The sequence below is a fragment of the Trichosurus vulpecula genome, chromosome 2 (assembly GCF_011100635.1).
Source record: "Trichosurus vulpecula isolate mTriVul1 chromosome 2, mTriVul1.pri, whole genome shotgun sequence".
NCBI lineage: Eukaryota > Metazoa > Chordata > Mammalia > Diprotodontia > Phalangeridae > Trichosurus > Trichosurus vulpecula.
This window is the reverse complement of record NC_050574.1, coordinates 233225798-233251271: the sequence shown is the minus strand read 5'-3', so window position 1 is coordinate 233251271 and position 25474 is coordinate 233225798. Positions and strand designations below refer to the sequence as shown.

General features: G+C 38.6%; 1 protein-coding gene across 1 annotated transcript in view; it reads left to right on the top strand.

The window, feature by feature from the left end:
• Positions 1–25474, top strand: part of PDE11A (phosphodiesterase 11A) — a 485178-nt gene that overhangs the window by 75195 nt on the left and 384509 nt on the right. Inside the window, exon 2 of the mRNA XM_036745320.1 lies at positions 12198–12356. Within this exon, the coding sequence (XP_036601215.1) occupies positions 12198–12356 (159 nt within the window). The remainder of the gene's footprint in view (positions 1–12197; positions 12357–25474) is intronic.

Below are 25474 nucleotides of genomic sequence, written 5' to 3'. Positions count from 1 at the left end.
TATGATCAAGTCTTGGCCTTGAGATACTTTCTAACTGTGTGACTATAGGCTCATTTGTGACCACATATATGTTGTTTACTTGTGTTTCAAACATTCATTTCAAAGGCTTATAAGATAGAATGATTTACATGAACCTTGGGATTTTTATATATACTTCAGAATTTTTATTCACAGGTAGGGATTTTAAATGCTACTCAACAGAAACACTTCCCAAGCCCAATTTTGCACAGAAGGGAAGCTAAGTTGGCAGAAAGAATTTGACAACATTGTGTACGTGTGGTGCATAAAGCATGCTATGATAAGATCATATGTTCTAGAGTGCTAGACTTGGAATCAGGAAGACCTGTATTCAAGTCTTGCCTCAAAAATTTACTCTCTGACTTTGGGCAAGACACAAGCATGAACCCCACTTTCCTCATCTGTAAAATGGAGATAATACCTGTTGTATTCTAACCACCTTAAAAGGTGACTATAAAGTTTTAGTTAGATTATATTTACATATATATACATATATTTAGAATGATATTTTGCAAACTTTAAGGCATTATCATCCATTATTTCTTATCAGCTGTTCTGCTTGGTTTTGACTTCATAATCATCATGTATTCACCACCTCCACACCGCACCAGCTAGGTACCTTCTGGAGCCCCCTGCCCCTTTTCAGTTTCTTTTTATATATTGTCTTCCTCCATTAGACTGTTATCTCATTGAGGGCAGGGAGTGTCTTTCTTTTTCTTATATGTATCACCAGCCCTTAGCAAAGTGCCTGACACATAATAGCCACTTAATAAATATTTATTGACAATGGACCATTATTGACTCTCAGTATAGAGAATATTACTGTATTTTTAATTTTTATATTTTGCATGAGAGTTCTTCATATCTTAAGGGGCTTTTTGGAATTTAAAGTGGCCCAAAAGACATGAAATAGATGGTGTTTTATATATACATATATGTATATATATACACACACATATATGCGTGTATGTGTATATATATGTATATATGTGTGTGTATATATGTATATATATATGTATATATATACATACATACATATATAGTGTGTTATAGGTATTTAACATATGAAGGTTGTACATTTGGAACAGACAATAGAAATGAATAAGTTGGGCCCAAAGTTGAAAAGAAAGAAGTCAATAGACAGGATTGCTTTCTGAAAATTGCAAATCTTTAATGACCCCAAGTTTCTCCTGGAAACGAAGGCCCACCTTCTTAATATCAATAATCTACTGTTGTTTCTGAATGGCTATATGAGACACATAATGCAACAGTCTGTAAAGCACTGAAAATGAGTATCATAGAAAAAGCAATGGAGAGGCACCTGGTAGGCATGAATAGGCTGAAGCATACAACCACTGGGGAATTTTGGAGGCCAAGAGTAAGAGATGTCACCCCAGAAATGTAGTGACATGAGGAGAAATCAAGGCCTCCAGCTTGTTGGATAGTCACCCTGTGATGAACTCAGGGAGGACATGAACAAGGGTCTGCTCTGTAGGAGGGAACATCCTAATTGCTGAGAACACAAATCCATTTGAATATTGAGCACACACGCTTATTGTGTTTGCTCAGGTCATCCCTTATTTGAACTGGGAAGCCAGCCTTGTCTACCTAAGAAAAAATGTCTGTTTATTTATTAATTTTTCCTTTTATTTTTTCCTACTTATTAATTTTGTTAATTAATTTTATTTAATTTATTAATTAAATAAAATTGATTTTATTTATTAATTTTATTTCCTATTTATTAATGTTTTCTTCCTCGAGGTAGCATGTTCAACATTTAAATTCCAGACAGTAACAGAGACAAAAGAACATAATATAAAATTTATGGTTGATTCCAGTGTTGTTGTTCACTTGTGTCTGACTCTTTGTGACCCCATCTGGAGTTTTCTTGGCAAAGATACTGGAGTGGTTTGCCATTTCCTTCTCCAGCTCATTTTACAGATGAGGAAGCTGAGGCAAACAGGGTTAAGTGACTTGCATAGGATCACACCCCTAGTAAGTGCCTAAGGCCAAATTTGAACTCAGAGAGAAGAATCTTCCACTCCAGGCCTGGAATTCTATCACCGAACTATGTAGCCACCCCAGATTCTAGTACCTGATAATAAACTAAATTAAAAAATTAATTAGATAATAATTATTAAATAAATTAATAATAAAAGTTAGCAGCTATATGTCACCTTTATGATTTTTCCAAGTGCTTTACAAATATTTTCTTATTGATCTTCACAACTATTGGTTGGTACTATTATCATCTTCATTTTAGGAAACGGAGGGAGACAGAGGTTAAGTGGCTTGTCTGGGGTCACATAGACTAGTTAGTAAATAGCAGGATCTGAACTCAGTCCTTCTTGACTCTAGTCCAGTGTTCTATCCACTGGGTCTACCTTATTGCCTCTAGTATTAGCAGCAGTAGGGTAGCAAGGTGGCACAGTGGATAGAGTGACAAGCCTGGAGTTAAATCTGAATACAAATCCAGCCTCCGACGCTTACTAGCCATATGACCTTAGGCAAGTCACTTAACTCTGTTTGCCTCAGTTTCCTCATCTATAAAATGAGCTGGAGAAGGAAATGGTAAAGCATGCTAGCATCTTTGCCAAGAAGACCCCAAATGGGGTCGTGAAGAGTTGGACACGACTGAAAAATGGCTGAACAGCAATAACAAAAATTAGCCATAGTACTTAGAATCCTAGAATTGTGGAATCCTAGAATTCTAAGGCTGGAAGAAACCTTAGGGAATTTTAGAGAACCTTATCTACCTCCCCAAATTCTTTGTTTTTAAGAACCACAATAAAATCCTGCTTAGTTGGGGAAGCTATTGATCCTGTATCCTGATTTATAGTCTCAGTACATGAGGGATTTTAAAAACATCACAAAACAAAATGCTCTAGAGTCTGATAAATAGAATGTTGTCTTCCTAAAAGCTCGTGCTTAGCGCTGGCCTTGGCAAGAGTGTTAAGGACTTTTCCGGGGATGATGGGTAAGATACTGTCTTAGAGCAAAGGAAACAGAACAGGTGTGAAATTGTACAGATCACACTGTAGGAAGGAAATTAATTTCTTTTGGTACCTTTTACTGTTCACAACACCATCTGTCATTAAAAAAAAATTATTGGAAAGAAAATGAGAATTCCTTTCCCTTGGATTTGAAGTGAGTCCCAAACTCACTTCTAACATAATTTTTCCCCCAAAATGACCCCACTACTACTATCTCAGTAGGCATTACCACTGCATATGCCCACCTTGGAGAAATAAGATTTTTGTTTGACTTTTCCATGATTTCCTTAGGGGATTATCAATCTGCATTTGTTAATTAGTTTATGGTCTGATAATTGTCCATCAGATACCAACTAGTAGAGTTCATAAAAGTCACAATAAAAAAGCAAGATGGAGAAGATAAGTAGAGTGTAAAAGTGAATTCTTCGTTGTGGATTACCTATAATAGTGACATATAAATAGATGAGTAAAATAAAAAAATCTCAGGCAACAATATGGAAGAATAACATGAGATACAAAGGAATTTAGGTGTGTAGATTCTTTGAAAAGGCAATCAGTTGAATCTCCATAACACCATGGGGTAAATTTTCAGTGCTCAGTTGAGCCACATTGCTCCCATTAACTTTAATGAGAGTTGGGTTGCTAACTCCCTCTGTGCAATACTGAAACCTATCCTTTCGAACTCTGCAAATTAAAGTCAAAATGAAATGTTAATTGTATGCTGAGAAGGTTGGAGTTTAACAAGGGCTTTTGCTCCCTGGCTTCAGTGTATCAATTTAAAAGTGGCACAGTTCTTATGTATTGTATTAAAATTGTATCTTATGCTTCCCCCAAATAATTGAAGGCATACTTCTATACTATTATTAAATGTGCTAGTTCTCCATTGTCATTTACAAAATTGAAGCATGCTCATAATACTGAAAAATTAAAGGAAAGAATTTATTGTTTCTATCATTCAGTCATATCCAACACTTTGTGACCCCATTTGGGGTTTTCTTGGTAAAGATACTGGAGTGGTTTGCTATTTTCTTCTCAAGCTCATTTTATAGATGAGGAAACTGAGGTAAATAAGGTCACACAGCCAGTAGATATTGAGGCCAAATTTGAAATTGGGAAGAATAGTCTCGGACTCCAGGTCCAAAACTCACTGTGTCACCTAGCTGCCCAAAGAAAAGAATATCATTCTAAAAAGCCCAAAGTACTTTGAATTCTTACGTGGATATACCCAGGGATCACTGTTCGAATGGTAAGCCTCAAGGAAGAAGAATAATGGCATCTGCTTCCATATAGAGACAATGCTTTAAGTTTTTTTTAAAAAATATTTTCCTCCCAACAAATTGGTGAGATATGCATTGCGTTCCTATCCTCAACTTACAAGTGGAGAAACTGAGGCACCATGATGTCATTGGTTCTCTTCAAAAACAAAGGAATAACAACATTGGATAATACGGTAGAGCCCTGGAGAAAGTCCCTTGTCTTTTCTCTTTGTGGCTGGGCATTCCATTATTGACTTGTAGACTAAAAAATGAGAGAATCTATTGTTTCTTTATCTTAGACACTTTAGAACTGTTGTTTATGATGTTTATCTGTGTATGGAAAGAGGAGCTCCAGAAGAGAATAGCAATAAAGTGGAAAGGAGGATGGGATTGTTATAGTCTATGGGAGGGAATTTATAGTCTTAGAGAGTTGTACTGAGAAATTAAATGACTTGACCTATAAATGTTAAGGGAAGACATGAATTCAGGTCTTCTTAGCTTTGAGGCTGGCTTTCTACCCACTATGTACATTGCCTCTCTTGGTTATAGAAAAAAACACTGGAAGCATCCCCTCCCTGTTTTATATTAGTCATTATTTTCTTTTTTTATGTTTTTTTTGTTTTTTTGTTTTTTTGAAAATAATTTTTCTTCTAATCTTTTTTTTGAGGGGGGAAGGAAGGGCAATTGGGGTTAAGTGATTTGCCCAAGGTCACACAGCTAGTAAGTGTGTCAAGTGTCTGAGGCCGGATTTGAACTCAGGTCATTTGGACTCCAGGTCCAATGCTCTACTCACTGCACCACCTAGCTGACCCTAGTCATTATTTTCTACCAGTTTTTCTCCAGAGCTAAAAATCTGTGGCAAAAATTTGGTATGTGCTCTTTCTCTTCCCCTTTTATCATCCCCTGTTGCAGAAGGAAGTAAATATTTAAATGGCCAGAAGGCAGATGGCAGGAGAAAGGAAGAGAAGGGGCAGGAGGCAGCTAGCTCCCTAGGTAACACATACACCAGATAAGCAGCCCTCAGACAATCAAGAATTGGCTGTATATCATTTATTCTAAATTATGAAGAGCCCAATATGAGAGTCCTGGTAGCTGGTAGTCAAGGAGTATGGGGAGTCGAGCAGGATGATTTCAAGAGCCTATTCTGACAAACTCTTGGGAGCCAATCTGTTTCAAATTCTCTGCTTTCTTGGAACAATTCACTGTCCCTAGTTCCCTTCCATGTTTGCCGATGGCTCTTGCTAAAGGAAGAAGTAGCAAAAGGTTTTCGTAGAATTAATCTTAACCAAGGGGAGTTAAATGTCATAGAAAGACATCTGTTGAGCATGAGATAGATCAAAGAGATGTCTAGAACTATAAGGGTGAATGAATCACAGTATTTTAGAACTAGGAAGGAGTTAAATCCAAATCCCTTGAACTTTCAGGTGAGGAAAGTGAAGCTTAGAAAGGTCAAATCACCTATCCAAGATATTCAATGAGTAGTAGATACCAGTGCACTGGATTCTAAGCTTCAGGAACATCTTAAAAGTCTACCTTTGGTTTCCGCTGATTATTCATACCCCATTTTCCTGAACAACTTTGCACAGCTACTGCAGTGTGATTGTAGAAGGAAGTATAGGCAGATATGTAGAGGACGATGAGAATTTATGGTTGTAAATCAGCCAAATCCCTAAATAACAGTTCCTCCTCTCCTTGTAGTAGGAAAATCTTGACTCAAGCCTGCTAAGACAGTTGTGTGCTAGGGAGCTGGGTTCTCAGGGTCCATAGGTAGCTGAATGTTGAGACTATAACTGAGGGTCACATCGGTAGCCTCAGTGATATCAAGTATGACTTGGCTTGAGGGGTTTAATTAGAATGTGTAGAAGCTATTATGAGTGCTCAATAGAAAGCGTTTAAAACAGTCCCAGCTAAATAATTGAAGTAGAGAGCCAAAAGGAAGGAGAATCCTCTTAGGAGCCAATTTCCTCCACCCTTATCCAAAATATTGTTGAACACATTAAGGTACTGCAAGTGGAGTTGTGAATTGGTCTAACCATTCTGGAAAATATTTTGGAACTATGCCTAAAATGTTACTGAGCTGACCAAATGATATGGCTACTAGCTTTATACTCAAAGAAAGAGGGAAAAGAACCATTTGCACAAAAATATTCATAGCAGCTCCTTTTTTGTGGTGGCAAAGGAAACCAAGGGCATGTCCATCAATTGGGAAAACCTGAAAAAATTATGGTATATTAAAATTATGCAATTTTGTTATGCTATGAGAAATTATAAAGGGGATGGTTTCAGAGAAACCTGGAAAGATTTGTATGAGCTGATGTAGAGTGAAGTGAGTAGAACCAGGAGAACAATTCATACATTAACAATGATACTGTCAAGAAAACTTTAAAAGACTTTTTTGGAAGTGTGATCAATGCAATATCACTCACTGTGATTCCAGAGGTTAGTCCTGCCTCTGTTGACAAAGAAGAGATGCCCTCGGGGTATAGAATGAGGCATGCATATATAGAATGAGGCATGCATATATATGTTGGATGAGAAAATGTTGGCTTCTTCTCCAGGGATAATGAGTTTGTTCTTTCTTTTGTCTTCCAAGCTCTTTGGTAGCTAGATGAGTATCTTCAATGCAGATGCATTTCCAAGATGATATTCCTAAAGCACAGGTCTAACTGTTCTACTCTGCTTCTCAAAAAGCACTAGTGATTCCTTATTTCCTCTAGGATCAAAAATACATACTTCTTGATTTGGCATTTAAAGACTTAGTCATCTGGCTGTAGCCTAACCTTTCTGTTTCTATTACATGTGACCCTATTTCATACACTCTCCACTCTAGCCAGATTGGTCTACTTGCTGTTTCTCAAAAATGACCCACCATCTCCTGTACTCGTGATTTTGGAGGGATTCCCATGCTTAGAATGCACTCTTTCCTTACCTCTGTATAGCTTTCTTCAAAGCACAGTTCAAGTATCACATCCAACATAAGGTCTTCTTCTGATCCACCAAAGATGGTGCCACCACCTAAAATTACTTTGAATATGTTTTAAATTTACTCATATGTATCCTTGTTTCCCATGTTAGAATGTAAACTCCTTGAGGGCAGATGATGTTTAATTTTTGGGTTTTTTTATCCCCATCATCTGGTACTGTGCCTGGTAAATATTAGATGCTTAATTGATATCTGTTGGGTGATTAATAGATGTTTGTTGACTTGTTGAATATAAATCTCCCTTTTGGTCATTTCTTCTTGTTCTGTCTTTCAGGAAGATCATTGTCTTTCATATTGTACTTCATTATATATTTGAGGATATTTATTGTTACTCTCAGCCTTCTCCTTTTCAAGGCTAATGATTTCCCCCCACATTTTCCAGGTTTATTTGTTCTCTCTGAATTCTGAGATTGCATGGTAACTCTGGGATGGCTTTGGTTACCTCATCCTTCAGTGTCAGAGCTATCAGAATAAAACAGGCCCAGCTTCTTTGAACAGTCTCTGACCACTTTGTTCTTTATCTCAGCCTGTTTTCCTGATCTCTCATATTGTGTTGCCTGCTCTGATGTTCAGATAAGCCTGAGGTAAAGAAAACAACATTGACAACTCATGCCATTTTGGTGTCATCTGTTATTAAGCCATCCTCTTTCATTTGACAAAAGAACATTATTTCTCTTTGTCCTCTTTTTGTGTTTACTATATTTAAAAGAATGTTTTCCCAATTTCCTTTGTCTCTTGCAAGTGACAGTATATCTGTTTGGGGCATGTTTTTTTTAATCTTTTTATTGTAAGCTTGTGTCTAAGAGTTTAGAGACTAATATACGTCAGGAAGGTGGGGATTTCTGTCATCCATTTTCTTCCCTTTCTTTTGATGGACTATTTACTACAATGTGTGAGAGTCAGGCTATGAGGAAAAATGATGAAGTGGGGAAACCGAAACTTTGAAATTCATAAATTTAAGAACTACTGTAGTACAATATTATAACTATTGCTTCTCAAATTTGGAATTATTGGTTGTTGAACTACTTATTCAACTATTGATTCTATGTTTTTTCACTGACCTGTTTCATTTTCTTGTGTGAGTTTTTTTTCCTCCCTAAGGCACAAATTCACTTGGGAGGGTCAGGGGGGATGTCTGTAACAGTGACATTGGAATGATCCATAGTATGGTGAAAAAAAAGCACAGCATTAGAAGTTCAGAAGATCTGAGTTCTAGTCCTGTTGATGTTTCCTAGTGATGTGACCACAGGAAAAACACAATCTTTTTGAGACCTAGTTCAAAATAGGGATAATAATACCTGTCTTGTCTATACAATAGTGTTGCATCAAATGAAATAATGTATGTCAAAGCACACTGTAAATTCTAGAGTGCTATATACATATAAGGAATTATTATTATAGTTTGAGAGGTTGTATACTTGTCTTGTACATGCCTTAGTTTGGGTCCGTATCCATGTATGTTGGACTAGTTTGACAGTCAAGAATGTTCCTTAGGCCAGTGCATGTGCATTGAACTACATTGTGTTGGACCAAGGATCTAGGCTATAGCCACTCTTGAATTTTTTACTAATAATGGTGATCAAGAAAGGTCTACAAGGGGAGTTCTGATCTCTTCTGGGTTGGGTTGATAGAGGAAGAAGCCCATCAAAAAACAGTTTTCCTTTTTTTGCTGTGGATTCTCTACATTTCTAGGATTGAGGTTGGGACACACTGGACCCCTCAGGACTAGTTTAAATTTCTTTAGTTTCTTTGGTACACTCTTGAGGGTTCTTTAGCTTATTATAAACCCAAGGCTCTGGGGGAATAAACCATGAGGTATAGCAAATGGCTTGGTAATTTTCCATTTAGCATTTTCTGAAATGAAAATCAGCAACTTGTTTTTTATATTTCTTAAAGGGAAATTAAATTGTGCATTTAAAGATGAGTGAGTTGGGGAGAGGGATGATCAATGGGGCAAGTTCCTAGAGAAGATGTTAGGGGATGATATTAAGGGCATAAATAGAGGGTTATCCTTGGCAAGGGGAGGGTCACCTTTTATTTAGAGGCAAGATCAAAGGAGGAGAGCATGGGTAAAGAGGAAGAGTGATAGGGAGACATAAAGTAAGGGAAATTAGAAAGCTCATAATGGATGGTCTCAATTTTCTCAGTAAAGCAGGAAGTAAGGTCATTTACTGAAAAACAGAGGGGTAGGGATGGCATCTGGGTTTCAAGGAGAGAGGAAAGGTTTGAAATAGTCACTACAGGCATACAGGACATTCCAGGGAGTCAATCATGGAAGAATAGAAGGATTGTCAGGCAGCAGAGAAGGCCCAGTAATGAAGATTCATGTATTTGCAGTGGAACCATTTGGTATGGGTATATGATTTCCTATAAAAATATGCAGCAGTTTGGGAGTAGGAGCAAAGTAGGCAGATGGTATAAATTAAAGTTGGATTCAAAGGACATGATTAGGTAGAAGGGCAAGGGTATGGTATAAGGGTAGACATGTGATTCAAGGGTGGAGGAAAGTTATGATTGTATTGGTTCACAATAGGGTCAATCTGTAAAGGCAGGAAAAGTGAGACTGGAACAGGGTATAATATGATGTTACAACAGAGAGAAATGGAAGCACTAGAGGTCATAGCAAAGATGAAGAATAGATTTAGGAGGAGTAGGGCAGAGAGAGAAATGGAAGGATAGGAAGTTTTGAGCACAGAAGGGAATTTCATAGTCCAAAATAGAGTTGGAACAGTTTTTGGTGCTGGTATGGTCTAAGGTATGACAACCCAATGAATGGATGAAGTAGAGTAGAGATATAGATCATGGGAGTTGAGGCTGATAAACTGAAAGAAAAAGATGTTTGAAGGGATGCAAATACTGTGAATGTTAAAGTTTCTAAGAATGAGGGCAGAAGTTAGAGTAGAGATGAAAATTGTGAGCCTGATATGGAACTTTTTGAGAAAGGGAGAGCCACTTGGAGGCTTCAGATGACAGTAAAAAGGATCTAGGCTGGATATGGATAGATATAGTGAACCTTAAAGAAGAAGCTGCGGCTCAGTGAGAATGACAGAGATGTTTTAGAAGTGGCAGGGGATGGAACTAAGAGTATGCTAACTTTCTTGGCCTCATAGTAGAGGGTAGACTATGAACAAAAGAGTAAGCATTCAGGGACAGGGTGGTATAGGGTAAAAGATCTTTTAGAGAATGTCAATTTTCTGTGAGTTAAAGAAAATGCAGAGTGTGAGAGGAAGAAATTTAGGATGAAGGAATTTTTCAGTGATAGGTTCCAGAGTACATATAGGGAAAAGACTGTGGAGGAGACTAGGGAATTGGTGGGGATGAAGAGGGCTGAGTTTTTGAGCTCTGAGAGTGTGGGAAGAAGTAAAAGACAAAGACTTTTTCACCTTGGATGGTGACTATGAACCACAAGGATTAGGAGAGTAAGCAGAAGTACCAGTTGAGTACTCAGGTGATCCAAGAGGTGATGGGACACTCCATGGTCATGGTGCCTGGGAAGATCATGTATTCAAGGAGGCTAATGATCCCAGGCAATAAATAGAAAGCTGGAGCTGCCACTTAAAAATATTGGTTCTTCCCTCTCTCCCCATATTTCTGTTGTTTTCCAATGCTGCTCACCCCATAGAACCTTTTCTAGTTTACATTTTGCGACTGTAGCCCACTGCCTCTCTAATAAGAAGAGGAAAATATGTTTTATCTTAACCCTATGCAACAGATATGAACTGTATTCTAATGTCTTTCAGTCTTATTTTCCTTTACATTATTCTAGTCATCATTCATATATATGTATATATATGTGGGTGTGTGTATGTATACGTATATATGAATATGTGTATGTATTATGTATATACATGTATATACATGTATATATGTACATACACACATACATGTATATGCATATACACACATATATATCCACATATATACATATATATTCTGATTCTTCTTTCTTCATTTTCTATCGCTTTCAAACAGGTCTTCCCAAGTTTCTCTGTATTTATCATATTTGTCATTCCTTTATGAGGCATTACATAATTACATGATTACAACACAATTTGTTCAGCCACTTCCCAATAGATGGAAATCCACTTCATTTCCAGCTTTTCCTGTTTAACTATCACAAACAACCTCTTTATTCAGCTGTCATCTTATCTGATCCCTGTATTTTAGAAACGAGGCAGCTGAAGCCCAAAGACAGAGTTCTCCCTTCTTGTTTCCCATTTCAAGCACTGCCCATCACTGAAATGTGGTCATCTATTTTGTTTTGGTTCAGTCATTTTTTGGTCATATCCAACTCTTTGTGACCTCATTTGGGGTTTTCTTGGCAAAGATACTGCAGTAGTTTGACATTTCTTTCTCCAGCTCATTTTATAGATGAGGAATTGAGACAGATAAGGTTAAGTGTCTTGCCTGGAGTCACACAGCTAGTAAGGGTCTAAAGTCAGATTTGAACTCAGAAAGAGAAGTCTTCCTGACTTCCGGCCCAGCCCTATGTCTCCTGTGCCATCTAGCTGCCCAGATAACTCCCACCTCTTTATCACAAAAGCTTGACCTAATTTGAAAAGTTGATGGTCTTTAGAGATATGTCTTCTCCATTTTGAAATTAAATGCTGAAGAGACACTCAGTTATTTTTGTGAAAATAGAATAATAAATAATAAATTATACTATTACCTCTCCCTACTGCTCCCACCTTTATACACTGTGAGAGTTAATCTTCAAATTTTTTAGGACATCTACCAGGATGTAGAAGTGTTTGCAATGATTTATTATAACATATTCCCAAGTTGAACAAAATATGAAATGAAACCCATTAAATATTGAAAAAGGTTATTGGAAAAGGTTTTCATTGATTGCATAATCCATAGAGAAAGGCTGCTTTCTAACTCCTTTCTTTCTTTTTGCAATGAAGCACAGGTGATTAATGTTGTATCTATCTCTCTTCTGTTTAGGACCGAAGATTTAATGATGAAATTGACAAGCTGACTGGATACAAGACGAAGTCATTGTTGTGTATGCCAATCAGAAACAGTGACGGGGAGATCATTGGTGTCGCACAAGCAATAAACAAAACTCCTGAAGGTGTTCCTTTCACGGACGATGATGAAAAAGTAAGGCTGCATGCCTCTCTTGGGACTTACAGTACTGCATTATTACTCTTCGCATGGTGAAAAGATCATTGATAATTGTCTTGACTGGAAAGGAACAGTGGTGATAGGATGTCCTCCTTCAAAGATGAATGATCTTTGAATCATCTCATGATACATGAATGCTTTTCTTCCATGGTAGGCTCTTGCATCAGTATGATGGAAAAGAATCATGTGCTTTATCAAAAGGATCATGGGATCATATTCATAGATCTGGAAGAGGCCTTCATGGTGGTTGTTCATTAATTTTTCAGTCGTGTCTGACTCTTTATGACCTCATTTTGGGTTTTCCTGGCAAAGATGCTGGAGTGGTTTGCCATTTTCTTCTCCAGCTCATTTTACAGATGAGGAAACTGATCAACTTGCCCAGGGTCACATAGTTAGTGTCTGAGGTCAAATTTGAATTCAGGTCTTCCTGATTTCATCCCCCACCCCACTTTTCCTGCTCTATCCATTGCACCCCTAATTCAGCTCTCTTATTTTACAGTGGAGGAGATTGAGACCCAGAGGGGTTTACCAAAGTCATATAGGCAGTAACTGGCAGAGCCATGATACGAACCCAATTCCTTTAACTCGAAATAGACTTCTTTTTCCAAAGACAATTGGGTGAGTCAGGAATCATAGATTCAAGCCTCTGCCCTACTTACACTAGCTTTGTAACATCGAGCAGGTTATTTAACCTCTCATTTTCTCCTCATCTGCAAAATGTAGATAGTCTGTGAATTACTTTGTTGTGAGGAGCGTGACAATAATATATCTAGGTCAGATTTATATACAGATTCAGATTTGCAAAGCATTTTCCTCACAACAAGCTGCAAGATCGGTAAAGTATTTTGTCATTATGTATAAACATATAATACCTGCGAATCCCCAGCGCGCCTGCTTCTGGCTACTTCCACGCCCATGGTAATCAAGGGGTAATCATCCATTTGATTCATAGCTCACGAGCCTCTATTTCCATGACTAAGCAAGAATAAATCATGTGACATAACAGCAAAGCAAAAGACTTTTTCTCCAAGTAGGATGAGAGGCGAATAGCAAGGAATCAAATTAAGCAGCGAGCTCTCTCGCCATCCGCTTTCCAAAGCCACCACCTGCCCGTGTATGTCTCCTGGGGAGCGCTGGTCTCTGCTCCCACTTAGCCATCTCAGGCTTGTTATCCTGCCATCTTCACAGAACAGCAGGAGCATCATACATCAAATCCCTCTTGACAGGATGTTAGGGGAGTGTCCATGGCTGTAGCATCACGCCGGTGTTCTCAGCAGGGCATTGCAAGCTAAGGGTACAAATGGTGAAGTATTAGCCCAGGAGGCAGGGAGTGTTTTTAAGGGTGTTGTTACTTCCTGACCTGACAACTGAGTGAACAGGGCATCAGGACCAGACTCTGTCCATCATTTCTTCCCTGTCTTCCCCTCTAGCTCTGTCACCCGAACTATACCCAATGTCTAATTCTCTGGAGATTACCCTGGTCTCTTGAAAACCTGAAGTATGCCTAGGTAATCAGAATCTGCACTGGGTTATTGTTGCCATTTTGCAAAGTCCAAACATAGCATTGAGGGGGATGTAGTCCTAAGACTATTCCTGATGAGAGGGGTTCTCCTTTATCCACCCCTCCAGATGGGAATCTGGAGGTCCTATTGAAAGCCTACTAAAATATAAGCTATTATCATGATGCAACTGATGGTGCAGTGGATAGAGCACTGGAGTTGGAGGCAGGAAGTCCTGAGTTCAAATCCCTGGCCAAGTCACTTGACCTCTGTTCACCTGCATTTCTTCCTCTGTAAAACAGGGATAATAATACCATCTACCTCAAAGGGTTGTTGTGAGGATTAAATGAGATAATAATTATAAAAAAAGCACAGTGCCTAGCACATAGTAGGCTCTTTGTGTTATGACCTTCCCTTCCTTCCCCTTATTATAATGTATGTAAAATGGTATGTTACCCTAACGTGATAGAGATGTGAACTGTTACTGTAGGGTGATTCATAAACATAAAGTGTCATATAAATATATTATCATCACAGACATTAGTCCTATTATTACATGGACTTTTTTTCTCAGAATAAGTAGGCTTTTTAATTAAGGGCCTTAATGCTATCAACCATTGCCCAAGAGATGCAACGAGATTACTGCATTTTAGCCATTTAGCACTTTTTTTTTTTATTAAACTTTCATAACTACTTGAAAGAGTTTTCTGAGTTGTTACATAAAAATCCCAGAATGGTGAATGCTCTTTAATTGCTATTCCCAACTGCTGATGAAGAGACCATCATTCCAGTCCCTGGAGAGCAGTTGACCTTAGTAATATATTTCTTGACCTCAAGTCTAAGAGTTTGTCACCAATTTATTCATCAGCTCATATTAAAAGTTGCAAATTGTTTAGGAATCAAAGCTCCTGCTTCATGCCTTTCCCTTTGATTTTTAAGAAATAAGCTATAGAGATTTATATAACTATAGTGAAGGAATGGGCCCTCCATTCTCAGAGAAGCCCACAAGTTGTGTGAGCCCTGTCACTGGGAAGAAGAATAAGCATCTCTTGCCTCTTCTCCCCCGCTCCTTCCCTTCTCTATAAGAGATCCTCATTCTTGCCAGTAGGGGAACCAGAAAGTTGGAGTCATCTCTCCTTAGAGAGAGCAAGTATCAGGCTAGAAGTATATCTATCTGCTCCCTTAAAATTGTCAGTCTAGGGGATATGATTGAGTTCCAGCTAACTTCTTATCACTTTGTTGTTTTGTGGGAAAAGGAGGACCCCCAACTCTATAAACAAAACTTGACCTTTTTCCCACCAAATGCCAGTTTCACACTGAACACACATAGCAAAGAAAGAAACCCATTTATCCAAAATCATAGCAAAACAGAAATCAGAAAATACATACCAGATAATACAGAGTGAAGGAGCTCTACTACTGGGAGCAAGGTAACTCAGATCAACCAAGAGGGAAACTCTTGAACCTCACCCAAGGCGAAACTCACTACAATCTGCGGTGTAGCAATCTGGGAATAGAGACATCATGGAGACTGCTGGTTCCTCTCATATCTTCCCAGTCTTTTCCTTCAGCAACCTGAAGTTGGGTTAGCCTTTTCTATCTTCTTTCTTAAAGCCAGAAGTGCCTGAAGCAATTCAGCTTGAAGTTTGGTGAGTCCTTGAAGGGACTGGTGAAGTTTGGAGGTCTCTTGCCTCTCACCAATTCTGTCCCACCCCTCACACAGAACAGGGCATTCATCCCCACCAAAAAGGAGAGAACCCTATACTGATGGGCTTTGGGGGCAGGGGTTGTATAAGACATTATATAGGAAGCAAATTTCAAATGACATTTGTTTAAGCTTTAATAGGTGCTGTTCTCATCTTTGATAGTGCCCCATTTCCTAATTTACCTTTCTGGCTATGGGGGCTGCTATTTTCCTATGTTAATTTGTAGAGCAGAAGACCTACTGGCAGGAGGCAAAAGGATTAAAAGGTTATCATAAAGTATGATTGGAGTGTAACACAAAGAACCTTTCAAGTGAAGACACTGCCGTAGGTCATTGGTGGAAAGAAGTATTCACAGCCATCCAGATCTAACCCAAATAGCAGAGATGCTACAAAAGCTAAAGTCGTTAGACTTCGGGGCATTCGTTAAGAACGACTAAAAAATTGTTAGACTTCAGGGCATTTGTTAACAAGTAGCTCAGTTCAGTTTTAGTAAAAGCATTTATTTCAAGAGAATCATGTGAGAAAGAAGAGGCAAATCTAGGTCATCTTGTTAGATTAAAAACCCTCCCCTGGTGACATGTATCTAAAAGATGTGTGCTTAAATCAATCATTCAGTCAAAAAATACCTATATGCCAGACACCGTGATAGGTACTGGGGATACAAATATAAAGAATGAAACAATTCTATGGAGTCAGGAGGAGCTGAGTTCAGATTCAGCCTCAGACACTCACTGGCAGTGTAACCTTGGGCAAGTCACCTAACCTTGATTGCCTCCAAAAAAGAGGAAAAAATAAGAAAGAATGAAACAACTTTAAAACATAGATCTAAGAAAGGTCAGAGGCCAAGGCCAACACAACTGATGATAGGCCCAAGTATAGGTTGTGCTTCATTGGAAGCAACATGACCCTGGTGATGACTGACCAGACCCACCCCAAGGGATCTACTTGAATGGCAGGCCATATGAGAGACCCTCTGAAGCACTTTCAGATCTAAAATTAATTTTCCTTTGATTTAAATTTTTATTATATCATAGTAGGAACAGTAGAAATCTCATAACATAGCTTGTTTATGATTTCATAGCTTCAGTTATAATCTGAGTAGAATCATGTCTTATAAAATATAATAGCTATATTATTAAAAGCTTGATATGACTGGTTAATCTGTAGCATAGATTATCTCTGTTAGCTGATTTGCTAGTGTATTTTATGAGAATTTTACAAAGATGATATAGTTTTCATTGGTTCTACCCAACTCACTTAGCAATTACTTGGTCTCCATTCAGTCTGGTTCTAGCCTAATTTTCTAACCTTATTGCACAATAGTCCCTTTCTCATACTCTATTGTCTATCTAAACGAACTTAGACTATTCTCCAAATTCAATATTCAGTCTTCCACTCTTGCCCCATTTTTGGAATCTCTCCTCGACCCAACCCCTTAAAATCCTTTGTTTCTTTTAGTTATTTCCTTTTTTAAAAAATAAAATTTTCTCAATAATAATACTAGCTAGCATTCATACAGTGCTTTAAGATTTACAAATTATCTCCTCTTGTCCTAACAACAACCCTGAGCATGCTATTATTATCCTCTTTTACAGATGAGGAAAATAAAGCAGAGAAAGGTTAAGAGACTTGCCCAGGGTCATGCAGCTCGTAATGTCTGAGACTGGATTTAAGCTGAGGTCTTCTTGACTTTAAGCCCAATGCTCTATTTGCTGAGCCACCAGCTGTATCCAAGAGTTGATTTATATTGAGTCCCATGTTGAGTCATCTAATCCCCCAGGCTTATTTTAAATAAACTGGCTATTTGTATCTTTCCCCTCCTAAAATTGTACAATTGATTCATTTGGTCCTAAATTTAGGATTTTATTCTTATCCCTTATCCCTTTTACGTTTTCTTTTATTACATTGGGTCCTCTACTGAGGCCTGTTCTCATATTTCATCATGACTACACCAGCAGAAGACCATCTCTGACAGGTAGTACCAAGTTGGAAAAGCTATGAAGATGGACCTGGTGATGAATTATGTATCTGTTCATCAACCAATCAGTCAATCTGTTAACAAGCATTTATTAAGCATGTACCACTTGCCAGGGGCTGTCCTAGGTACTAGACATACAAAGACAAAAAGAAAACTTCCTGCCTCCAAGGAACTTTTATTCTATAGGGGGAAATAACATGATTACACACACATATATACACAAAAAGAGAGACAAAATAAATATAAACATTATGTATGTACATATATATGCATATATATTCACAAAATGAAATGGAATAAAATGCAGTTACTGTGCAACAACCACTGTGCATTCAAATAGAAACACAAGACAGTCTCTCTTCTCAAGGAGCTCATGTTCTAATTAGGGGAGACTGCACACAGAGAAGGTTGTAACTGCAGGCAAGATGGAAGGGCCTGACAACTGTTAGAGTATACCAGGAAGATCGATGACAAAGTCCAAGAGTCCTTAGGACACAATAGTAGGACAGATGGCAATGCCCAGAGGTATTATAAGGTAATTTGAGGGGAGGCATTGCTATCTGGGGGTAGAGGCATATCAGGAAAGACTTCACATAGGAGATGGTATTTCAGTTGAGCTTTTAAGGAAACTAGGGATTATAAGTTATAGAGGAGAAAAGGGAGTGCTTTCCAAGCATGGGAGACAGAATGCACAAAGCATGGAGATAGGAAGTGGGATGTTGTATGTGAGGAACAGTGAACGGGCCAGTACGGTTATTGCAAAGGGAGGTGGGAACCAGATTGTCACTGGGGTTAAATTGGAAGTAGATTGGTTTATATTTGACCCCAGATATAATAGGGAGGCACTGGAGTTTATCGATCAGAAAAGTAGCATGGTCAGATCTGTGCTTTAGGGATAGGAATATTACTTTGGCAGTTCTATGGAAGTTAGATTGGAGAAAAAGGAGATCTGAGTGAAAAAAGCAAACATTTAGAAGGCTATTGTAGAAGTCCAGAAGCTAATGTGGTGGCTGTGTGAATGGAGAGGAGGGGGGTGAATATGATAGATGTGGAGCTAAGAGAACATAGGATTGGGATCTGTGCCAATGGAAGGAATGCCCACAATGACAGGATTACATGGTGAGCTATCTAAGCTTTCCTCTTGAATACCTTCTTCCATTCTTTTGATATGCTTCATTCTCTAGTAAAGCCTTCCACCTGAATGATTTAAGAAAAAAAGCGGCCTTTTTCTTTAAAGTTCTTATCTAATTAGTGTTGATTTGTACCAAGAATTGTGGAGAGCTTTGTGTTAAATGTAGCCAACCAGGTGCACATATTAATAATTAAAGTCACACTGACAAATTATTAGTTTGGTGATTCACAGTGGAAGCACACACAAAGGCAGACAGACTATACGGCATGAGAATATGCAATTTCTTATTGCACTGGTTGGGCTTCAAGTGAATGTACCTGTTTTCCGCGATACGCAGAAGGTGATTCAGGCTCTAGCTGGGCTCCTGGCGGCCTATTATTTCTTCACTTTGCCATTCCTGAGTGGGAGCATGGGATTATTTACTGCAGAAGAAATAATGAGGTGTAGATAAGGGAAAACATTCCTGATCTTTTTGAAGGGATGTTTATTCTAGGGGGAAAACTGAGAGGCCGAACATGTGGTTACACCCCTTTGCTACTGATTAGCCACCCCATCCTCTCTAAGCAGCTGTTACTGACTGGGTAATCTACCCACTGCTGGTGCTTCCAATAAATAGCCTCTTTGTACATTCAGTGACCTGAAGTACTTTGGCTAGTCTCTCTTGCTTTTCTTTGGCCCGTGGATAAAGGAAGTACTTTGGCGTCCCACTGTGATCTTTCCTTCCAACATGTTTAGTCATCCACCAGATCTCAGATACAGTCAATGTAGCTTGGATGCCACAGGCCTGGCTGTGCTCCATCATTACTGCCGATTCTGTCTTGCCACATTAACGATGCTAATGAGACTGCTCAAGAAATTGGAGTTTTGTTATTTGTGGCAGGGCCAAATCTCACAACCAATCAAGGTGGAAGTTTTTTTAAGACCTTTTATTTTCATGCAGCTACCAATTGCTAGATTGTTAGATATTTTTCATTTGCTTATGTTTAGATCCCTGTGAGATATAAAGGGTGAAAAGTATATCAAAACTTCTTATATTTTTGGCTGGAGACTTAAATAATATCATGGGTTTGAATCTTTTTTTTCCTCTTTGAATAATTTCCTGAAGTCCATACATTTATAATGAATAGAAAAAGCTATCATTTTTAAAATGGGAATTGAAAAAAAATTCTTCTCTTTTCCTTTTCAGCCCAAATATTATTTTTGGGGGGCGCAGGGCAATTGGGGTTAAGTGACTTGCCCAAGGTCACACAGCTAGTACATGTGTCAAGTGTCTGAGGCCAGATTTGAACTCAGGTCCTCCTGACTCCAGGGCCAGTGCTCTACTCACTGCACCACCTAGCTGCCCCACAGCCCAAACCTTATTATCCTCAAATATAATCTCCCAGAATATTTCTTAAAAAGTTTTTGTCACACTTTTCTGTTGAGAACCTCTCTAGGCATCGGCTAATTTGAACTTGGTCAATCTCCAGCCAGAAAATACAGGATCCAAGGTACCTTCCCTCAAGAGAGACTAGTAGGAGGCATCTTTAGCCTTAAAGATATCTTAAAGCAAAGTTGTGTAGACTCTGAGATAGCAGAGGTCCCTCAGGTCTGCTCTCCAAGATGTTTATAAAATGAGATTTCTTTAGTGAACTAATGCTGAAAAACTGCTTAAGTCAAATATAACCATTTACAAGGCAGCTGAAGGCACTTCACAGTCTGCCCAGAGCTACAGGTAGATCCCAATGGGATCCAAACAGTCTGGTAGCAGATCGAGTTTTAGCTATAGTTCTCTCAATTATCCATACTGAAAATAGGCATTAGATGTTTCCAATGTATGAATAGTACTTTTATTTTTATTTTTTTTGGCCTAGAACGAGGAATTCCTGGACGTAGGGAATTCCTGATGAGGAAACTCTTGCCCACGTGTTCTGCAGCTTACAGATTTAGAGTTGTCTGGACCATGAAAGGTTTAGTGCCTCACTCAGCAAGGGTCCCACAATATGTGTCAGAGGCAGAAATGGAATCCAGGTGGTCCTGGCTCTCTTGCCAATATGATACCTCTATCAACAGGAATAATGCATTAGTATTAGAATAATGCATTAGAGTTAACTCATCTCTCCAGGTTTAATTTCAAAATTTTACATGTTTTGGTTGTTCAGTAATTTTTTTTTCCAGTTATGTCCAACTCCTTGTGACTTTATTTGGGCTTTTCTTGGCAGAGATACTAGAATGGTTTGCCATTTCCTTCTCCAGTTCATTTTACAGATGAGGAAACTGAGGCAAATAGGGTTAAGTGCCCAGGGTCACACAGCTAGTAAGTGTCTGAGGCCAAATTTAAGCTCAAGTCTTGCTAATTCCAGGCCTGTTGCTCTATCCAAAGCATCACCTACCTGCCCATAGAAACATTATAAAGGTACTTTTCTTTTTTTCTTGATAGACTATTTTAAAAAATTGAATTAAATTTTTTCAGTGAACAGTAATCAATTTTCTCTCCATTCCACCCCCCCACTCACCCACTGAAAAAGGAAAACAAAAGTGCTGTAACAAATATGCATCGTCAAGCAAATCATTCCCACATTGGCTACATCCCCAAAATACCCATCTTATTCTAGAGCCTGAGTCATCTGCTTCTCTGTCACATGCATCTTTCATAACTGGTCGTTTGGAATAGCGATTGATTGTTTTGTAAATTGAAGTTTCATAGCACTTTTCAAACAGCAATGTAAAAATGGGCACGACTCAGCTCACTTGTGCTCAGGGATATAGGCAATGTATTGTGGTGAACTCTCTCAGTTAAGTCCTTTACGTATTGTAACCATCTCGTGTTTTAGGCATCAGCACACTGAAAGTGGAGAAAGAACATTAGATGTAAATGAAGAATTTCCTAATATCTACCTCCTCCGTGTTGTTTCTTTGCTTATACTCAAACTAAGCTACATGTCCACCCCATTGCAAAAAAACCTGCTACATTAAAAATCTGTTTTAGCAAAAAATGAAATGAAATAAAATTAATTCCTTAGTTAATAACTTGCTTATTTAAAAGCTCTTGTTGGTTCAGCAAATCTCCAGGCCAACAAAGAATTTGGGCTGGCCCTTTGAATTGTCTCTAATAGCACTTGAACTGTTTAAGGAAAATAACCAAATCTGAACCCTAGATTTAGAAATGAAAGGGACCCTAGAAGTCGTCTTGTCCAACTCCCTCATTTTAAAGATGAAGAAACAGGCTCAGAAAAAGTGAAGTGACTTATTTTAAGTCAAACAGGTAATGAGTGACTGAGTTGGGACTGAACTCATGTCATCTGCAAAGAGAGGCAGATCTGGAATCAGAAGATCTGGATCCCTCATCTGTAAAACGAGGGCATTGGACTAGATGACTTCTGAGTTTCCTTCCATGATCGGACTCCAAGTCCGGTTTTCCTCCCACTGCCCCATCTCATAATACCTCTGCTTTTTCCTTCCTTCTTCTTGATAGGACAGGTGCAGTCAAAGTATGGCCATAATACCCTCCATGACCTGTTAGCTCAGATACTAGAATATTTTCTCAGGTACTAGAATATATTTCATGGAGAAACTTAGAATTAAGCAACATTTCATGAGGAAAGCACGGTTAATACACAGCAGGAAGACTGCCAAGGCTCATTTAACTTCAGATCTGTTTTTCCCAGGTTGTGCTATGGGATATCATTTAGGGATTCCCTAAAGCAGGGATGGGGAACCTGCAACCTCAAGGCCACATGTGACCCTCTAGCTCCTCAAGTGTGACTCTGAATCCAAACTTCACAGAACAAATTCCTTTAATAAAACACCTTAGCTCCTGAGGGCTTGAAAAGCGTGATTTCTGTTTATATTCTAGGATCTGACTTGCTTCTATGGTTAAAGATGCTGACATTTTCTGGATTAATTAAGAAATAATATTGGGAATTTGGGGCTGCATTCTGTGCCTTTCCCTGTATACAAAGTTGTTGGGAGTGAGGGCCTGGCAAAATTGCAGTAAGGCCCTGTGAATCTGGCCAGTGCCCAGAATAGTTAGGGTTCTAGCCAAAGCATTCTACCATACCCTGAACATGCCTTGTATTCTCTTGACTCGATTTCTTTGCTTATGCCTTGCCTAGAATATTCCATTTTTTTTTCCTTTGGGGCCAATAACATTTTTATTGATTACCTAACAGCATCATTGTGAGGAATTAAGGAAACAATGCATATAAGAATTCTTGGTAATCATAAAATACTATATAAGGGTAAGTGATCTTCAGGGCAGCTAGGTGGCACAGTGGATAGTGCACTGGGCCCGGAGTCAGGAAGTTTCATCTCCCTGAGTTCAAATCTAGTCTCGGACACTTACTAGCTCTGTGACCCTAAGCAAGTCACTTAACTCTGCTTGCCTCAGTTTTCTCATCTGTAAAATGAGCTGGAGAAGGAAATACTGTAGTACCTTTGTCAAGAAAACCCCAAATGGGGTCACGGAGAAAAGGACATGACTGAAATGATCGAACAACAAAAGTGATCTTCATTATCACCATCCAAAATCCTACCTATTATTCAAGGTTTAGTTCAAGATCTCCCTCTTGCCTGAGGACTTCCCTGAGTGCTCAAGTCTGCAGGGGTCTTCCTCTTCTCAGTCCTCTCTATTGATACTTGTTTTCTGCCATCTACTGTTGATTATTTTTTCATAATATGTGTCTAATCTATCTATCTAACTATCATCTATCTATGTCTATTCACACACACATATGTATGTATTTATATATATATATATATATATGTAGATATACCCACATATACATAATATATCCTTATTTAAACTGCTGATGGCTGGGGACCATTTGTTACATATCTGAGGACCTTCTTTTAGTTCCTTTGTGCAAAATGGATGTTAAATACCTTTTGGCAGGTTGGTTAATTCACACAGGTTGGTACAACCCAATGTGATAAAGCAGAAAGCAGGCCTTAGATGATTCAATGCCAAACGATAGGGATTGAACAGGAGCTGAGGGAAGAGTTCAGTGCATGCTGACATTAAACAAATGATACGAACATTCCAAGTACTAAGTACTATGCAGAACCCTATTTGTCATTTTTTAAATAAAATTACTATTATCTTAATTTTGCCACCACCAAACTGTATGACTGCTCAAATCCCACTGGGTCCCAGGTTCCTCACATGAAAAATGAAGGGATGACAGTAGATTGTTTTTATGTCTCCTTCCAGCTATAACACTCTTGGATTTTTATGATTTTAATACTGCATATTTTGAAACATTATAAAGAAGAAGAAGGGGCAGAGTGGTGTGGTGGTTGGAGTGCTAACCTTGGATTAGGAAAATCTAGCTTCACAGCCCACCTCTGCTACACTGGGTCTGTATGGTCCTAGACAGGTCACTCTAGGGCAGGGTTGGGGAACCAGCGGGGTGTTCTGTCATTATACTTTGCAGAGAAGGTTCCCACCTGTATTGGTAGAAGTTCCTCCTGGGGAGCTCCCTATATTGCTGAAATCACAAGTCTGCCCACCCTCCCTCCCCTCTCCCCCAGTGTCTAGTCAGAGTAACTACCATTGCTCTGAATTGTGCCTTGAGGTTGTGCTTTAAAAAACCCAGGTTTTGGAGTTGAGGGTTGAATCGGGTCATCATGTTGATGAGATAAGATCCTTCAGTAGGGAATGGGATTTAATCCTTAGAAAGCCACCATGGCATAACTTCTTAAAATTAAATTTTATTTTTTAAATTTATAAGCATTTATTTTCTGTTCTCACCTCTTCGCACCTTCCCCTATCCCTACGATCCAATGAAGAAGAAAAAGAAAAAGAAAGCCCTTATATCAGACAGGCTGATATAATGTCTCTGATAGTAATTGTATAACCCTGGGCAAGTCAGCCTATCTGCGCCTCAGTTTCTTTAGCTGTAAAATAAGGCTTATAAAAGCATTTACCTCATAAAAATATGAGATCATATTTGTAAAATACTTAAAATCATAAGATCATAAGATTTAAAGTTGGAAGAGACCTGGGAGGCCCCCAAACCCAGCCCAGAAAGGTTAAGTGAGTTGTCCAGGGTCACACAGCTAGCAAATATTTAAGGCAGGATTTGAACTTTGAAAATCTTAAAATACTACATAAATATAAGCTATTTTACCAGCCTTAGCTATTATGATTTGTGCATGATAAGTTTGACCAGGGTCTCTTTATTTTCTTGTGCTATGTATGGATCAGATAAAGTGTCTCTCCCTCATGGCCATCCTTAGATATTGGTTCAACTTCCAGCTGAGGAATGTTGTCCAAATGCTTCTATCTCAAGCATCTGCTGCTGTGTCCTCATGTAAACATCTAATCATAGTACAAATACAGTTGAGTGGGTTTGACTAGAGATCTGGGAAATTTACAAAATAATAGTAAGGGTGACATTGACCTGGAGGGAATGTGGACATTAGCTGGAGCTAATGCTTTCCATGAGTGACAACATTCCAGCTGTCAAGCGCCTTCTAAAAATGTAAAATGACTCTGGTCCTCCTCGGAAACACCTGCTGACCCTGCCAAAGCTTTGTCTCCACTTATGCTCAACAGAATGAACTAGAATTACAAGTGAGAAATGAATGAAAACTTTTGTTTGATGAGACAGACTGTGACTAAATAATAATTAAGTATTATTTATTTGACTACATGAGAAATGAAGGCCAATGTCATAGATGATTTTTTAAATAGAAGATTTAAAAATTAAGGTAGAGTATCATCTTCCTTGAGTGGTTTAAATACATTTCTGGCTGGAGACAAGTGGATAAAACTGAAGGGTTGCCATTTGGCGTGC